This window comes from Halichoerus grypus, chromosome 7, assembly GCF_964656455.1.
Source record: "Halichoerus grypus chromosome 7, mHalGry1.hap1.1, whole genome shotgun sequence".
In the NCBI taxonomy this organism is placed as follows: domain Eukaryota; kingdom Metazoa; phylum Chordata; class Mammalia; order Carnivora; family Phocidae; genus Halichoerus; species Halichoerus grypus.
The window spans coordinates 103,599,675-103,619,328 of NC_135718.1; the positions used below are offsets into that span (position 1 = coordinate 103,599,675).

General features: G+C 35.5%; 1 protein-coding gene across 6 annotated transcripts in view; it reads right to left on the reverse strand.

The window, feature by feature from the left end:
* RC3H1 (ring finger and CCCH-type domains 1) overlaps positions 1–19,654 on the reverse strand; it is an 81,960-nt gene that overhangs the window by 34,711 nt on the left and 27,595 nt on the right. For 5 of the 6 annotated variants that reach the window (XM_078077985.1, XM_036077543.2, XM_078077981.1 and 2 more), the window contains 6 exons: positions 13,574–13,947; positions 9,471–9,591; positions 8,101–8,340; positions 7,483–7,658; positions 3,771–3,971; positions 418–550 (listed from right to left, as the gene is read on the reverse strand). In XM_078077985.1, the coding sequence (XP_077934111.1) occupies positions 418–550; positions 3,771–3,971; positions 7,483–7,658; positions 8,101–8,340; positions 9,471–9,591; positions 13,574–13,804 (1,102 nt within the window). In that variant the 5' untranslated portion in view covers positions 13,805–13,947. The remainder of the gene's footprint in view (positions 1–417; positions 551–3,770; positions 3,972–7,482; positions 7,659–8,100; positions 8,341–9,470; positions 9,592–13,573; positions 13,948–19,654) is intronic. The other variant, XM_078077984.1, reaches the window with a different exon arrangement.

Consider the following 19,654-nt stretch of genomic DNA (forward strand, 5'->3'; position numbering starts at 1 on the left):
GACAAAGTAAAAATATGCAAGAGAGGATACTTGATGAATTAGACATTATCATCACAGAGTGGGGGAAAAATGGGACCAAGAAAATGCAACTAAGGACATAGGATACAGAAAAAATTAGAGAACCTGTGTTTTGTCAAAACAGATGAGAACAGTAAATACAGCACAATTCTGTGATATGAGAAGGATCCCAGAGTGAATCTACTTCCCTGGTGAAGTGAGCAGGAAGTACAAAGGTTTTAAATAAATACTGGTTGAAGCAATGAACAGATAGATGGACAAGGCTGGGGCAGAAACTTAAATACTGTGTAAATGGGAAATTCTCAAGGAATGTAACAAAAGATAATTAATTAAAAGAATCACTGAGCAGCACTGAGGCACTCATAGGACAGTCCATTAATTTCCCTTGGGTTTATTTACCTGGACTAGGGTCAATGTTTGCCAATAGCTCCAAATGGGGTCTTAGTCGGTTCAAATTTGCTGGATCTCCAGTTCGCTGGAGAGCAATTGTTAGTTCCTGAACACTTTGTGCAAAAGAGGCTGGGGTCTGCAACTTAAAAACGATAAATATTAACTTTCCAAAAACCAGCTAATCCTTTTAAAGTAAAGATTATTTACAATATTGCAATCATTTTTGCAACTTATTATATTTAATTTTATCCTCCCACACATTCCAGGCTTTGGCCAAACTGGATTACTGGTGCCTGAGCAAACCCTGCACTTCCCTGCATTCACAGCTTGGCAGATTGTAAACTCTCTTCCCTCTGATGGCACATTCCTCAAATGTGAGGCCTTTCTCAATTCCTCAATTTGGAAGTATACTCTTTCTGTCTTACGTTCTTAGAGCACTATATTAGTTTGGCTCTTGGAGTGCTTCCCAAAGAACTGAAATTTGGAGTCTAGAGATAACACTATACAATACCAAGAACAATGAAACTGAACTCAGTCAAACTGAGCTTGAGTTCAAGTTTTGTTAGAGACCACAAATCATGACACCGGATATAATCTTTACGGACTCAATCGAAGTCCATCTGTGATATGGACTAAATAATTTCCAAAGTCCACTCCAGCTCAAAAATAATCTTATAATGGTTTGGGATTCTTGGAAGCTATCAGGCTGTATATTTTCCTCAAGCTTAATTAATGACACACTTTCTTACATTAACTCCCTAAGAGGCCCTACATATAGGACCTTTAATAGGGGGAAATTGATTAGATTATAGTAACTAAAGGTGCTTACTTGGAAACATTTAGCTCTCTATGCAGTTTATTAATATAGATGAGACCCTAAAAGGTCACTCTTTAAAAGGTAATTTTTTTTTAAAAAAAGCATACATTTTAAAAAACATGAGAAATAACCATTCAAATGCTAACATGCCTTTATTCAATTTTTTCATCTTTGCATGCTTTTTATAAACTTAAAATTATTTACACACTTATGGTTTTGGCTACCATTAATATTATAACAAAAGCATTTTTCTACTGCTAACCATTTTTATTATGAAATATTTCTAAGTGTCTAATATAATGACAACACCCATGTATCCATCACTGATACTTAATAAAAATATTACTTTTTTTAAAAGAAACTGAATGTTATTTATCAGCTGAAGAGAGTATCTGTCTTGAAGTAACTTATTTTAATGGTCATATAACCGTATTCTGAGCAGAGAGCTAGATAACTTCTTTAACCATCTGCTTATTTTCTACTTTATAAATAATGTAGCAATTAACACTTTTGAATTCATAACCTTTTTCAAAGTTTGGATTATTTCCTTAAAATATATTCCTGGGAAGAGCAAATTTGATCAAAGGACATGAACATTTTTGAGTTTTTATTCACTGACAAATTGTTTCCCAAAGGTTTTAACTAATGCATTTTACAAACCATAAGCAATGTATGGCAATATATGTCTCTTTTGCTAATTTAATAGGCAATATTTGTAATATTAGTTTTAAATGTGCATTTAATTATTACTGGAGCTGAATTCTATCCTATCAATTACATATGTTTCTTCTTTGGGAACTGATAATTCATGTTTATCCATTAATTTACTATGATTATTGCTTTTCATATCACTTTTAATAAATTCTCTGTAAGGTCCAACACAGTAGCCATTAGCAGTATGTGGCTATTTAAGTTAAAATTAATAAAATAAAAATGTAGCTCTTCAGTTGCACAGTCACATTTTGGGTGCTAAACAGCCGTGGGTGGCTAATGATCACCATATTAGTGCATATATAGAACATTTTCACTACCACAGAAAGTTATACTGCTCTAGATAATAAGATGCCACATACACTGCAAAGTTTACCAGTTTGTTATAAGAAGGTCTCTGGATATTAAATTCAAACTATTGCTCATGATGTGAAGATACTGTTACAGGATAAATTATATAGTCTAGTTCACACAAAAAGGTCAACCTGCTTGTAGAACCTTTATAAAAGCAAGCCAACTTTCTCTTCAGAGGTAGAAAGTTACTTCTTTAAGAGACCATTACTAAGGTTTCAATACATTATAATCGGTCAGTTGCATAATTTCAGACCTAGGAGTTGCAGGTAAAGTTTGGGCAAAGGTATCTAGAAAAGATTTATAGGACAAAACAAGTAATATACATTATACTGAAAATTATGTAACAAGCATATAAAACACATTCCCCAATTGTCCTTTGACATCAATACACTACTCATTCAAATAATCCTTTCTTGGGAATAACAAAAAGTGACAGAATAGTCTGGAAAGATTTGGTGGTTAAGAACATGGATTCTAGAGTCAGTATACCCAACTTCAAATCCAGCCCTGTCACTGATTACCTATGTGATCCTGGAGAAATGTACTTAATCTATCTCCCTGGGACAATACAGGGTTATTGAAAGGATTAAATGGATTATTTAAAATGACCAGGCACCAGTAAACTCTCAGTAAGTGTTAAATAGTATTATATTTGATCTACCCTTACATCTTGATCTTATTTCTTTAAATTAAATGTGGGTGGACTCTAAAGTATAATCATCTCTCTAGTTTTAAGTATTTAAGGTAAAATAGTAAAAGTTAATGCTATCATAACATATATATTTACATGGTGCTTTAAGACTTCCTACATTTTCATATACTTCATGTTGAATTACAACAAAAACAATTATAGGATTATCCTAGTTTTAATAGAACTAAATATAGCACTTAGAGCCAGCAACAAACAATGGAGCCTGACCATGTGTATGTACTCTAGTGATCTTTTTATCATAACAAAGAAGAGATAAAGTAGAAATAAGTTTATTGAAAATTTGATCAAACCTAGAATGACTGGTAACTTATTATGTGAAATTATTGTGGCTAAGAATCATAAGAAACCTCAATGTATACATTCTCCAGAACACTGAATGGCTGTTACAGGAAGACAATAAAGGCATTTAGAAAATGGGTTTAATTAACACAATGATTAAAACTCAGGGAACAAAACAAGAAGGGAGAGAGGCAACAATAATAGAGATGGAAGACTCTCAAAATAAACTAGAGTGTGCCGGATAAACTATTATAACACTAGTCAAATCTTATATGAATATCAATTATACATTAATTAAAAAAAACCTTTATATAAATAAACTGGTATTACTATGTGACAAGCTATGATACTCAGCTACAGATAATGTAATTTATAAGAGCCTGACATACAGTATTCACTTTAACATACATTTATTAAATAAATTACTAAATCATGAATTACCAAAACTCCAAGATTAGTCCAAGAAGTAAGGAACAAAAAAGGGTCTACCTTGTCAATAATTGACTGCATATGAGACTTGTGAGACTGGTCTCCATAAAGTAAAGAGGACCATTGGTCTGGTGCAATTCGTAAGCCTGCTTCCATGGCAATTTGCACTATCTGGGAGTCATGTTCTCGCCGCAAAGCTTCGTAGGTTCTAAATTCTTCTTTTAGCTGCATCAGAGAAGAGTCTTCATCACGTTTGGTGACCTAGTAAGACACACATAATCTCATGAGTCAGGTAAGAAACAAAATGAGTTTATACTTTATATGAGCATATATAGAGAACAGATAATTTTTAATATAACAAATTTAACAACAATAACAAGATTAAAATGGAACACACTGTTTTGCCTGTAAACCATTTCTGCCTTTAAAGACATCAAAATCTTGTCAATAGGTCTTATGGGAAGAATGAGTATGTGCTGGAGGAAAATCCCAAGATTGGATAGACCTTAACACATATATAGAGTTTAAACTGTATATGTATAGATATGCATTTTTGAAAAGAAGAAAATACTTGAGGCACCTGTCTGGCTCAGCCAGTACAGCATGTGACTCTTGGTCTCAAGGCATGAGTTCAAGCCCCACATTGGATATGGAGCCTACTTCTTTATATATACATACATATGTACACACACACACACACACACACACACACACACACAAATAAAGCAATGACTTAAAAAAAGGAAAGAAAATATGCAATTATCCTGGAAAAAAAACCCAATGTATGTTTCTTCTTCATAACTGTGGATTATTAAACTTGGGCTTGCCTGGCATTGAGCTGGCTGATACTCCTAAGTGAAAGAGCTTCAGTCAGATGCTGGTATGATTCTAAAGATGATTAATCTGTGCTTAGCTTAATTTTCCACAGAGTTTTGCACGCTGGGCCACCATCAGAAAGTATAAAATAATAATGATGATAATATCTTTTAGTAATTAAAATGATTAACCCTTATTGAGCCCTTAGTATGTACTAGTCAGTGTGTTAACTTATTTACCCATCATACTGACATTAACTCATTTAATTCTCTAAACTTGTTGAGGTAGGTACTATTGTTATTTTTGCTATATTGCTACATTTTGAATCAAGCTGGGTTTAGGCCAAAGGCTCAAGAAATCAAAGTTGAATAATTTTTTTTTAAAGATTTCATTTATTTGAGATAGAGTGAGAGTGAGAGCGAAAGAGAGAGAGAGAGAGAGAGAGCATGAGCAGGTGGGAGGGGCAGAGGGAGAGGGAGAAAAAAGAAGGCTCTCCACTAAGCAGGGAGCCCGACACAGGGATCAATCCCAGGACCCTGGGATCACGACTTGAGCCAAAGGCAGATGCTTTGCCAACTGAGCCACCCGGGTACCCCCAAAGTAAAATAATTAATTCTAGTCCAGGATCATCTGTATCCTAATATATTTCAGAATATATTTTACCTTGTTAACCTTTTATTCCCATAAAGACTCAAATTCCTCTAGTAGAAAATTCCCATTTTTTTCTTCCACCAAAGAAAACTACAGCAAGACTTCTAGGTCAGCCTGATTATATTTTTAAATGTATTCCATTCTTAATCAGAAGAAGGTCTAACTTAAATTTTGTTAGGTAAGTCCGTACCAAATAGATTAAAAAAAAAAAAATCAAGAACTAGAGTCACAAAAACAAAAAATATCTTGCCACTATTCAAAGGCAAGTCAAAAGACCAAATGCATTATGTGGATGTATAAAAACACCCTCTCAATATAGGCTAAACCTTATTAAAATGTAGAATGTTTTCTGTAAGATATACTAGGGTTCCCTGGCCTTGGTTCTCAAAACTGTCTTTTACCTAAAAACAGTCAAAGATTTCTAAGAGATGCATGTCTAAAGTAAGTCCTGGAACTATACTGTACTAAGAAGGACCAGAATTATCCCTGTCTGAAAAGGTTTTCCTTTAAAGATTTTATTTATTTATTTATCATGACCTGATAAATAAGGACTGAGCCACCCAGGCACCCCTGAAAAGGTTTTTCAAATGGAAATAAAAGAGATGCTAAAAGGATGCAGCCAGAACACGGCTATGTGGACACATACAGCTATAAGGAAGAATGGAAAATGCCTACCGATGTGACTTCCACAAAGAAAATGAAATAGGTATTGGTAGATACTTAACAGAAACTTTGCCATGGTGAGTAAAATTTAGGGTATGGACCTATTGTGATGAGAGAAGATAAGTCTTCTCATGATGGAGACTGTAGGACATATTACCAGCAAGAGAAGAAAGCAGGTAGACAATGAAATAAGGGGAAATAATCATGACCCAAATGAAAAATAATTGGATTTTTACAAATTTCCAATCTCTTTTCAATTACTATTAATGCTTTTAATTAGGATTGAGAGAGGTTCACTGTGGGTATTCTGGAGTTTTTGGACTAATTTTTCACAGGGGGAGGATGGATTTCCTTTTCTTTCCTTTTATTTTTTAAGCTTGCAATATTGTGTCTGTCTGGTGCTGTTATTAGAGAAAAAAGAACTCTGGAAGCAGACAGACATTCTGAAGTATATTCCAGATTACACTGTACAATCATGTTATTATAATCATTACAACAAATGTGAGTTATTTGGGGACAATCTGAACTAGCTGGGAGTTATTTTGGCTAGAGTTTCTGACAGTTCCAGAGGTACCTAAGGCCAAGGACAGGGTTGGGTACAGACCTGGAGTGCACACCTCATTTTCATTATATATATAATCTGACTCTAGAAAGAAACATAATAACGTGGGCATTTATAGAGCTTTAAAATTTTTTTAAAAATTAAATTGGGGTATGCTTTTGGGGCACGTGGTTAAATGTCTGCTTTCAGCTCACCGAGCCCCAGGTCAGGCTCTCTGCTCAGCGGGGAGCCTGCTTCTCCCTCTCCCTCTGCCTGCCACTCCCCCTGCTTGTGCTCTCTCTCTGTCAAATAAATAAATAAGATCTTTAAAAATATATAAATAAACTGGTATGCTTTCCTGTTGATTTTGTAAACCATTCTATCTTTCTCAGGAAATGAGAAAATAAACTATAGTACACTGTAGGATTTTTTAGTTTGAGTGTCAGATGAGGGGACATGGTGACCCAGGAATGGATATCCTTATAGTTTGTATGAATTAAAAAATTTTTAGAGGCATGCCTCCCTGGTCTATGAAGTACTAGTTATGTGTGTGTCAGAAGCAAGAAGCCTTGACATTAAGAAGTCAGGAAAACAGGATGAATGATAAATGATACACAGTGAGCACTGATGTTTGAAGCAGTGCTGATTCAATTTGGGATACAAAAGAATATGTGCGGCATTACTATATATACTGAAAATGAAATGGCAAATGAACTCCAGTACTCTATATGTGGAATTACAGCAGGAGCAAAGAGCAATATGAAACTTCTTGCTTCAATTACTCTCTGTTCAGACCAATTCTGCATATAGTCTTGGTGAAAAAAATGACACAGCTTATTAGCCTCTTCAAATATAAAAATCTATAAATCTCAGTTTGCTCTATGTTGTTCAATATCTAATATACAAAACTTAATATAACAAGTTCTAACTTTAATAGGACACCATTTACATTCTTTTTATTTATTTTTTTTACATTTTTGAAAAGAAAAAAATTATTGAAATTTTCTGAGGGGCAACTTTATTAAACTCAAAGTTTTACTACTTAAGTTTGGGAAAAAGACAATGTTTCCTTTTAGGCTGAAATTTAACATTAGTTCATACCTTGAAGCAGGAAGCTCTATAAAGGAGCTGGACAACATGCCCAATGCTAGTTTTAGAGGCCTGAGGAAACCGCGGCTCCAACCTTTGCACCACAAAGAGAACCAATACTTTTCTTGACAAAGCAGAACCATCTTCCAAGGCCAGGAGAACCAGCTTTAAAGCTTCCTCCTGCATTGCTAGGAAAAGTTAGGCAAAACCAAAATTTATTACATACAAAGATAAGATAAATTTATTTATCAGAAGGGCAATGTTTAATAATTTCTGCAGGTACCACTCGATGGGCAACACAACACAATAACACATATCCACAGTTACACTTTCTAACCATTCTGGGGCAATTTTATATTACACTCTGCATATTTTATTTAAGAAAGCAGATAAAAAATTAATACATTCAAGAAAAACCTCTAACAAACTGAAAACTTTTAACACTGAGAAAAGTTTTACATGGTCTAAAATACTGACATGGAATTACTGAAGCCATGATTGTCAAGTGGGATATTTCTTGGTAACAACAGAATACTACAAAGAACTAGACTTTGTACATCACATTTATAGTTCTTAACACCATACTTTTAGAATTACTAGTATAGTAAATATCAAACTTTAATCACATACCTGGTCCAAGGAACTGGCAGCCCCTAGCCCTGACTGCTGCCCAAAGATTAGAGGAGAGTTGCTGAGGATTCTGGTGCTGAAGAATGAGCTCTGTAACTGTTCGTTCACCTAAAGATCGAGCTGCTCTCATAGCACGAATCCTGCCTTCTTCTTCCACTAGTTGGCAGTGGACCAGAGTCACCAGCTTCCTCTGCATTGGGCGACTCAGAACACTCTGAGTAGTGCTATTCAGACCCACTCCTTTAAAAGAGAGTAAAAGGTTATTTCTAGGTTTACAATGCAATTTTAGAGTCCAGAAAAACTTCCTCTGATGGGCTGACTGACTTACGCATACATGAATAGTTCCCAGTTCTACTAGAATGTTTAAAATAAATAATGGATAAAATTATATAAAGCCTAGTTTGCATTTTAAAAGTATACAAAAGCTGTTATCTCATGTAAATATAACACTCATTACAACATTAAATATATCATTATTCATCATAACCATGGAGGAAAAAGGGGAAAAGGCCAGACAACATTAATAATTAGTTTAAGACTCAAATCTTGAGGTCCTAACAGTTATGGCACATTATTTCATAATGGTTAATTTTACCTTCCTAATGAAATAATAAGCCATAATGGCAAGGCAGTTAAGGGCAACTTCCAATTTTATTTCACTCACTATGGCACACCACATAAAACTGAATAGAAGGCAGACAATCCAGAGTTGTCAAATGATGGAGAGCCCTTCTGAAACCACTAGTATATTCACTTAGTTTTGCAACTCATTCAAATGTTTTCAACATCACATAAACTCTAAATTCACTTATTTGATGTGGTTTGTAATGATATTATTTAGTGTTTGTGGGTTTGATTTACAATAAATAAGTGAATTTCATTAGCATTCACTTAGAGCCCACAATTTTTTTAAGGATTTATTTATGGGGCGCCTGGGTGGCTCAGTTGGTTAAGTGTCTGCTCTGGCTCAGGTCATGATCCCAATGTCCTGGGATCCAGTTCCGTGTCGGGCTCCTTGCTCAGTGGGGAGCCTGCTTCTCCCTCTCCTCCCCGCTTGTGCTATCTCTGTCGCTCTCCCTCAAATAAATAAATAAAATCTTAAAAAAAAAAATAAATAAGTACAATAAAATATTTATTTATATTAGAGAGGAGGGGGAGGGACAGAGGGAGAGAGAAACTCAAACTCTGAGCTGAGCACAGAGTCTGACAGGGCTCAATCCCATGACCCTGAGATCATGACCTGAGTCGAAACCAAGAGTCAGACACTTAAATGACTGTGCCACCCAGGCCCCCCCATAGCCCACAATTTTTATGATAATAAAAACATCTTTAATAAACATGTTTAGCATGGATAGTTGCATCTGATTTACCTCTAGCACTGCTGAGTGGTTTCAGGTACAATGCTAATTCTTCTACACATTTCTTGGCTTCCTCATAATGCTTTGTATCTTCAACCCCACTACACAAAGTAATGGGCTGCTGCTCAGGGACCTTGAGGTCAAAAGAAAAGGTCTGTATGAGTACTCATTAATTAAATGTTTGATTGAGTATATTTTATGCACTGCTACTCTAACTGTGGTAACATCAAAGCTCCCACTAAATTTTTTGAATTCTTCCAAAGGCCTTTTCTATACTAACACATAAAATTTAATGCATTATTTTGGTTTTGTAATAGCTTTACTGAAATATAATTTGTATACAAGTGACCCATTTAAGATATACAATTCAATGGTTTTTAGTATATTCATAGTTGTGCAACCATAACCACAATTTTAGAACATTTTCATCATCCCTTCAAAGAAGGCCATACTCTTTTAAGTCTCCCCTCCCATATTTCCTTCCAACTCTCCACCAACCATAGGAAAACACTGATCTATTTTCTGTCTCTATGGAGTTGCCTATTTTGGACATTTCACATTAACAGAATCATAGATTCATATAGTAACTTCCAAAGTGGCTATACTATCTTTTATTTTCACCAGCCATTTCACCAAATGAGTTCTATTGTTCCACATTCTCACCAGCATTTGGTATTGTAAGTGTTTTGGATTTTAGCTATTCTAATTGGTGTTAGCAGAATCTTGTTGTTTTAATTTACAATTCCTTAATGACAAATATGTTGAGCAACATTTCATTTGCTCATTTGCCATTTGTGTATCTTCTTTGGTGAGGTGTCTATTCAGATCTTTTCCCATTTTAAAATTATGTCCTTTTTATTACTGAGTTCTCAGAGTCTTTAATATATCCTAGACACAACTTCCTTTCAGATATATGAGTTACAATTACTTTCTCCCATTCTGTGAGTTGTTCTTTCACTCCCTGATGGTGTCCTTTGAAGCACAAAGTTTTAAGTCTTGATTTAGTTCAATTTATCTTTTATTCCTTGTGCTTTTTCATGTCATATCTAAAAAAAACCACTGCCTACTCCAAGATCATGAAGATTTATGCCTGTATTTTCTTTTTTTTTTTTTTTTAAGATTTTATTTATTTATTTGAGAGAGAGAATTAGCGAGAGCCGGAACGCAAGCAGGGGGAGTGGGAGAGGGAGAAGCAGGCTTCCTGCTGAGCAGGGAGCCCGAAGCGGGGCTCAGACCCTGGGATCATGACCTGAGCCGAAGGCAGACGCTTAACGGCTAAGCCACCCAGGCGCTCCATGCCTGTATTTTAAGAGTTCTGTAGTTTTAGCTTTTACATTTAGCCTTTGGTTCATTTTGAGTTAGTTTTTGAATACGGTGTGAGGTAGGGTCCAAATTCATTCTTTTGCATTTGGATATCCAGTTTTCCCAGCACCATTTGTTGGAAAAACTGTCCTTTACTCAATGAATGTTCTTGGCAACACTGTCAAAAATCATTTCATATGTGTGTATTTATTTCTGGGCTCTGTTCTATTCCATTGATCTACATGTCTGTCTTTATACCAGTACCACACTGTCTTGATCACTGTAGCTTTGCAGCTTCAAAATCTGGAGTGTGATTCCTCCAACTTTGCTCTTTTTCAAGATTGTTTGGCTATTTGTGGTCCATTCTGATACCATATGAATTTTAGGATGGTTTTTTTTGTTGTTGTTGTTTCTGCAAAAAGAACCACCACCATTGGGAGTTTGATAGAGCTTGCATTGAATTTGTAGATTGCTTCAGGTAGTACTATGATCTTAACAATATTAAGTCTGCCAATCCATTAACACACAATGTCTATTTATTTATGTCTTCTTTAAATGTCTTTCAGCAATGTTTTGTAGTTTTCAGTACACAAGTCTTTCGCCTCCTTTACTAAACTTATTCCTAAGTATTTTATTATCTGATGCTACTGTAAGTGGATTTGTTTTCTCAATTTCCTTTTGGATTGTTCATTGCTAGTGTATAAAAACACAACTAATGTGTTGATTTTGTATCCTGCAACTTTGCTTAATTCATTTATGAACTCTAACAGCTTTTTAATGGAAATCTTTAGAGTTAAAATAGTGGCTACTATATATTAAAATGCCCTATCCTTGTTCCTCAGAATGTTAAAAATAGAACTACTCTATGATCCAGCGATTGCACTGCTAGGTATTTACCCACAGGATACAAAAATACAGATTCTAAGGGATACATACACCCTGATGTTTTATAGCAGCATTATCAACAATAGCCAAACCATGGAGAGAGCCCAAATGTCCATCGACTGATGAATGGATAAAGAAGATGTGGTATATATACAATGGAATATTACTCAGCCATCAAAAAGAATGAGCTCTTGCCATTTGCAATGACATGGATGGAGCAAGAATATATTATGCTAAGTGAAGTAAGTCAGTCAGAGAAAAACTACCATATGATCTCACTCATGTGGAATTTAAGAAAGAAAAAAGATGAACACATGGGAAGGGGGAAAAGAAAAAAGGAAAGAGGGAAACAAACCATAAGAGACTCTTAACGATAGAGAACAAACTGAGGACAGATGGAGGGAGGTGGGTGGGGGATGGGCTAGATGGGTGATGGATATTAAGCAGGGCACTTGTTATGAGCAGTTGGTGTTGTAAACAAGTGATGAATCACTGAATTCTACTCCAGAAAACAATATTGTACCGTATGTTAACTACCTAAAATTTGAAAAAATAATAAAATGTCCTATCCTCAAATACAAACATTAGTTGTTTCAGTTAAGATATAACAAGGTCTTACTCATTTTGTAGAAAGAGTTAGTTCATCTTTAGACAATTTTATGAAAAAAAGTAAGCCTTGGTTATTTGCTATTATAATAGTATATTTCTAAAATTATTACCCTTAATAAGTCTATTTTTTAAATGTTTCCAAACTATCATAGTGGGATTTTCAAAATAAAGAGAAATGATTATGAAATGAAAAATTAAGTACAAGAAGCAAAAGGATCTATTGCACTTTCCCTTTTGACAAATATTTTGTAGTGTTGTGGGTGACATCACAAAAGAGGTTTAAAAAGTTTTCCTTTTGAATAAGCTATTCTAGAACTGCTCTCTTCATCTCCAACATACATAATATCAACCTTTCCTACATTTTAGCAGCCTATATCAAGACTGATCTAGAGAACATTAATGGAGCCAGATCCAAAGTTCTAGTATATTCATTCAGAAAATGATTTATGGTAAATATATGGCATTTCAGACTCACACTATGCAAATTTAGTAAAGGATTACTTAAGTAGGGGCACCTGGGTGGATCAGTCGTTAAGCGTCTGCCTTCAGCTCAGGTCATGATCCCAGGGTCCTGGGATCGAGCCCCGCATCGGGCTCCCTTCTCTGCGGGAAGCCTGCTTCTCCCTCTCCCACTCCCCCTGCTTCTGTTCCCTCTCTCTCTGTGTCTCTCTCTGTCAAATAAATAAATAAAATCTTTTAAAAAAAGGATTACTTAGGTAAATCATATCTAGCTTTCAAAAACCTGCCTCCCTTGGCTTTGTGAAATCTTCTGAAGATACTACTAATCTCTAAATTTGAGAATACAGACATTAAATTTTAGAGTATTACCATCAGACTTGCTAGACTAACTTTTATATTTAGATACCTAGGAATATTTGCTCCTACTCTAGAAAAATGGTTCCCAATATGCTCTATAGTTCTTGTCACCATCTCCATCTTTCATTTCAGTTAGTGTCTACTAAGGAAAACTCTGAAGTAGCTTCACTTTTCCTATTAAGTAAAATGCAATGGTTATATGAGTAATATTTTCCTCAATATTAAGAGGTCCTTTAGGTTTCTCTAGTGATCTGAACAGCTCAGATTGTTGAGAAAGGCTGAGCACCAGATTGAATGGCTGTTCCTGCGCTATGACCGAGGAACACTCCACTACCACAATCCATCTCCCAACACACTGAAATAAAGGATTTGCACAGTACTGAATAGAATTTTACCTATTTAGATAGAAGGCAATGTTGCCCAATTTTAATTCAACAAGTTTCCCTTAGGAGGAAAACACATACACTCAGAAATTTAAAAGAACAGTAAGCCACCCATCTTACCTGAGCACCCACTAGCTGCAGCAGTGCTGAGTTCACGGGGAGGAGCTCAATGTCTGTGTTGATAGTGGTCTGGTCAAAGGGGCAAGCCTTGCGGTGGAGCTTATTCAGGCACATCTTGCAGACAGTATGGCCACAACCCAAACTGATGGGCTTTCGAATTGTTTCATCGAAGGTCTGAGTGCAAATCGGGCAGGAGAGGAAATCCGTCCATTGTGGAGCTTGTACAGGCATTGTTACTGGAGTTACAATTCACACACACACACACAAAATAATCTAAAGCAAAGATTCCACTGGAATCAAAATCTTTGAAAAAAGTTTTTTTTTTTTTTAAATATCTTCTGTAGATACAGTCAGCACATAGTGTGAAATATAACCTGGAAAACAAAAAAAAGAGAGAGAGAGAAAAATCAGTGTCTTCCTTTTCAATTAAACTGTGCATTCACACTCTACTACCTACAACCTTTGATACCCCATTTATATCATTATAGTACATTGTTTTGCACTTTTATAGAATTAGAGCCATAACAAAACATCTAGTTTTATCCTCTCACTGTAGAGATGGGGAATGGACACTAAAAAGAAAATTACTTGCTCAAGGTAACAAATGAAGTTAGTAATAAAGTTAGATCCAGTATCTAAGTCTCTGAAGTTTATTGAAGTCTATGATTATATTGAAGAATTAGCCTTTTTAGGTGGTTAATAATATTATTTCTTGATTTGAACATCAGTTACATCAATCTGTTCGGCCGTGAAAATTTATCAAGCTCTACATTGATGAAATGTACACTTCTGTGCATGTTACACCTCAATAAAGAGTTTTTAAAAATTGGCCTAAGGTAAAAACTACCTTAAATATTTTATCATCAAATTGGGTATGGGTGGGGCTCCTGGGTGGCTGAGTACATTGGGCATCTGCCTTCGGCTCAGGTCATGATCTTAGAGTCCTGGGATGGAGCCCCGAGTCAGGCTCCCTGCTTGGCGGGGAGCCTGCTTCTCCCTCTCCTCCCTGCTCTTGCTCTCTCTAGCTATCTCTGTCTCTCAAATAAATAAATAAAACATAAAAAAAAAAAAATGGGTATAGGTAATGAAATAACAAAGAGTCTGTGGGCTTTTTTAAAGTTTGTTTTTAAGGGTCTTAGATATTGTTAAGAATTTTATTTACAGGTAGTTATCTTTAAGCCCCTGGTATGGCCTATATTTATTGCTATTGTGTGTTGTATTAGAACAACTGCATAGTTAAAATTATTTACTTCAAAAGATTTTTTAAATTCTCAAATTTATGAATGATAGAACAATTATAATTCAAACTAAAATCAAATTTCATTGTCTACCCTCTGTTTTTGGCAGAGGATAATAGCCAAATCACAAAACTCATCACCTGTGTCTAACAGAAATTCTTTTTATATATAAAATTCAACCTAAAACTTCCAGCACATATCTTAAATAATACCTACTACACTTACTCTAACTGTAGGTTCTAAAAATGAGAACTGATGCACAGAACAATAAAGTAACAGTATTACAAGGTTCTTCAAGATTTGATTATGCTCGAGAGACTGCTTAAAGATGAAAAAAATTATTTAAGCTGTAATTAACTATGAAAGTAAATCATCTATATATCTTATTCTTTGAGCATTATATTTAATTCTTGTTTTACTGAAATAACTCAACCTTAAATGCAAGCCCATTATTGATGAGAGAGCAGTTTCCATTAGATATGCTAACAATGTATCTATTCATTCAACAAATATTTACTAAGCACTACTATGTGCCAGATTGAATTGGGGAAACAGTGAAACAGCACAGTCATAATATCTGCCTTCTGAGTAATCTTAGTTTTGTTTAGGTTTTTGCAAAGTGTGCTGTAAGATAAATGGATTTTACCAAGTTAATTTTATGTTCAGGATGTTAAAATTAAAGTTATCTGCATGTGTGTTAAAACGGCCCCTGCAATAACAAGAATGAGTAAATAAATTGCTCACATCTTGATTTCTATAATGTTTTAAAGATAAATACTTCTAATAAAATAGATTTTATCAAATAGATTATGAGTAGCTCCAAGTATTTATATTAAATTATTACTACTTAATAAATTGAAACTCTCATCTGGAATGGTTAAAAAAAGAGAATACAGTATCTAACTACTCTATTCAACTGCAGACTCAAATGGTACATTTGTATGCGGGGTTAGAGAATGCTCCAAAATAGAGAAAAAAAGAGGTGAATTTTTAGAAGACATAATACTCAGAAAAAAGAAGTAGGTTATTAGTCATAAACTGCTTGCTGAACCTGATTAAATCAATGAAATATCACCCACATGAACTTTTCTATAGATTAGCACGGCAATTTATATTAATGCCTGCGAAGAATGTGATCTTGTGTTAATCTCTGCAAAGTAGAGTTTAATGGTTCCTTCCTTTTTATTAGTACGGCCTTGTAGACAACTTAAAATTTGTTAATCATAAGTAAAGATAAAACACAGCACTTTATTCTCTCAAACACTAAACTATACAAACCCCAAAGGGCACAAAACATAAATATTTTATTGTACATTGTTATAATTTTTACTATTTACACAGCTATGTGCCACATACAATGCTAAATGCCTTACACAGAGCACTTATAAAAGGTAGATAATTACTGTTATCCCATTTTACAGATTTGAGAAATGGAGGTTTAGAGAGGCTGGGTAAGATAAAAAGAAATAGAGCTAAGATATTAAACTCAGATATTCTGGCACAAAACCCAAACTCTTAACCATAGCACCATTCATAAATTAAAGGCTAAATATAAAGAAGGAAGAACTACTTGTGACTTCATCCAAAAACCAATGTCACAAAGCTGCCCTAATAAATTAGCTACTGACCTCACAGCAATTCTGCTAAACTTATTGCCAAATCTAATGGTCAGGTCATTGTTCTAATCTCATTTGTCTTCTCAATAAGATATGAAACAGATGACTACTAACTTCCTGCTTCTTGAAAGTGTCAATGAAACACACTTCCCTCATCCTTTCCAACTTGCTGTGTTTTTGATCTCTTAAACTCCTAAACGTTGGAATCATCAGATCTCTATTTTGAGTTTCCTTTTCTCATCATTCTTCAGCTAAAATCCTGAAACAGCTTTCTATTACATTTAGAGTAAAATCTGGATTACTTATTCTGGTTTATGAAACCCTAAATGATATGACCTATAATTCTACTTCAACTTCATTTTCTAACACTTATCCCCACCACCCCAGGACTGTCCAGCTACTCAAGTGAAGCTTGTTCCCACCTTATTATGTTAGTATGAGCTATTCTCTCTCATCTTTGAATTGGAAGCCACTCTTTATCACTTAGATGCCACCAAAAATGTCAAGCCCTCCCTGACCACTTAAAACTCTAAATCACTCTCTAGTCCATCACTATATTTAAATTCTCCATAAAACATTTCCATCATCTATAAGTAGCATTTTCTTTCTTATATTTTTATCTGCATACTTAATATCTATCTTCTATAAGAATATAGATTCTACAAGACCTGAGACCTAATGTGTCTTGTTCACTATGAAAGCTATAGCTCCTCACTACAATTTAGGCACACTAAAAATTTTGTATGTAATTTCAGAGAGTTCATAGGCCTGTGGAAATCTATTCAGAAAACTCTAAGGTACTTAAAAACTCTAAATTAAGAAATTCTAATCTATATTATTCCTTAATGAGTCTTAAAAAAATACAAGTAGGGGCGCCTGGGTGGCTCAGTCGTTAAGTGTCTGCCTTCGGCTCAGGTCATGATCCCAGGGTACTGGGATCGAGCCCTGCATCGGGCTCCCCGCTCTGTGGGAAGCCTGCTTCTCCCACTCCCCCTGCTTGTGTCCCCTCTCTCACTGTGTCTCTCTCTATCAAATAAATAAATAAAATCTTAAAAAAAAAATTACAAGTAAATATTTGAGATTTATTACATGTCAGACACTGCAATATGGAAAACAAGTAGAAAATACGGTCACCATCAGTTTTACAGACTTGAAAACTCATGGCTCTCCTACATGATCTCAGATCTGTGCTGCCATAACAAATTTTCCAAATTATTCTGTTGTAACAAGAATTGTTTAAAATACAATCATAAAATTTTACTGGTAAAAGATACCTTAGAGATCATCTTACTTCTAGCCTAATTTTTCAAGATGAGATGCCTAACATTTATTTCTGCCCTATCAAAAGCAAATATTACTAAGCTTTTTCAAACACCTCTTTTCATTTAATCTTTCAAACCCAAAGAACGGGACGCTGGGTGGCTCAGGTCATGATCCCGGGGTCCTGGGATCAAGTCCTACATAGGGCTCCTTGCTCAGTGAGGAGCCTGCTTCTCCCTCTATCTGCCACTCCCTATGCTTGTGCTCTCTCTCCCTGACAAATAAATAAAATCTTTAAAAATAGATAAATAAAACCCAAAGAACTGGAATCACTTTCCTTCTTTTTGCAGAGAAATAAAATAACATTCAGAGAACTCTATCCAAGGTCACACAGATAGTAACTGGCAAAGTCAAGAAGACACAGCCACCTCAGGTCAGTACTTGACACTGAAGCCTATGTGCACTTTCCACTGCAACAATTTGACATGGAGAAGACCAAAAGGCAAGACAAGTAAAATAGTTACAAAGTCATGCAGCTTGATAATGGCAGAGCTAGGATTAGAAACCAAGTTTCCTGACTCCTAGTTTTAGTGTCCCCTGCATCCCCACCAGAATGCCTTGCATATAAACCTATCACCAAACACCTGATTTTTAAAATATCCTTGCATACTAAAACCACAGTTAACAATATTTGGCTTGGATCAAAGCATCCATTAATCTTCGAAATAATATGTAAAATTGTTTATATACATATGCTCATTCTTCTGGGAATAAGGCCCTGACTTTTATCAGATTCTCAAAGGTTTTATTTGGGGAGGAAGAGAGGGGGAAGATAAGTATCACTGACTCAGACATATTGAAATAAAGTAACTGGTGAAAACATAAGAATATAAAAAAATTAGAATGGGCGCCTGGGTGGCTCAGTCTTTAAGCGTCTGCCTTCAGCTCAGGTCATGATCCCAGGGTCCTGGGATCGAGCCCCGCATTGGGCTCCCTGCTCGGTGGGAAGCCTGCTTCTCCCTCTCCCACTCCCTCTCTTGCTGTCTCTCTCTCTCTGTCAAATAAATAAATAAATAAAATCTTAAATAAATAAATAAAATTTATATGACATTTATATATATATATATCCTTTGTATTTGCACCACAATCTCAACAGACTCTTATAAATTTTTTAAAAGTGATGTTCGTGTGCAAACATTTTTTTCTACATGGTTACACTGAAGTGTCTCCCTCTCACCCCTATCTCCCATCTCTCTAGTCCTCATTTCCACCCCACCTCCACAGATAAACCACTGTTATTATTCTCTTTTCAGTTTCTTTATTCATCTAGGTCAAATATATATTATTTATTGGAAAGAAAAAGCATTTTATTTATTTATTTATTTTAAAGATTTTATTTATTTATTTGACAGAGAGAGACACAGAGAGAGAGGGAACACAAGCAGAGGGAGTGGGAGAGGGAGAAGCAGGCCTCCCACAGAGCAGGGAGCCCGATGCGGGGTTCGATCCCAGGACCCTGGGATCACGACCTGAGCTGAAGGCAGACGCTTAACGACTGAGCCACCCAGGCGCCCCCTAGAAAAAGCATTTTAAATGATGTTATTTACAACTCTTCTATCTCTTTCTTCATTAAACCAGTTTTTCTTAGAAATTATACCTAGAGGGGTGCCTGGGTAGCTCAGTCAGTTAAGCATCTGCCTTTGGCTCAGGTCATGACCTCAGGGTCTTAGGACTGAGTCCTGCATGGGGCTCTCTGCTCATCGGGGAGTCTGCTTCTCCCTCTCCCTCTGCCCCTCCCCCCCGCTCGTGTGTGCACGCTCTCTCTCTCAAATAAAATCTAAAAAAAAAAAAAAAAAAAATTATACCTAGAAACCTTTCCCCATTCCCAGTAAAAATTAAACAGTCCGTTACTTGCAAAAAAATGTTTTATTGGTCTTTACTATGTGCCCAGCACTGGGGGACAAAAA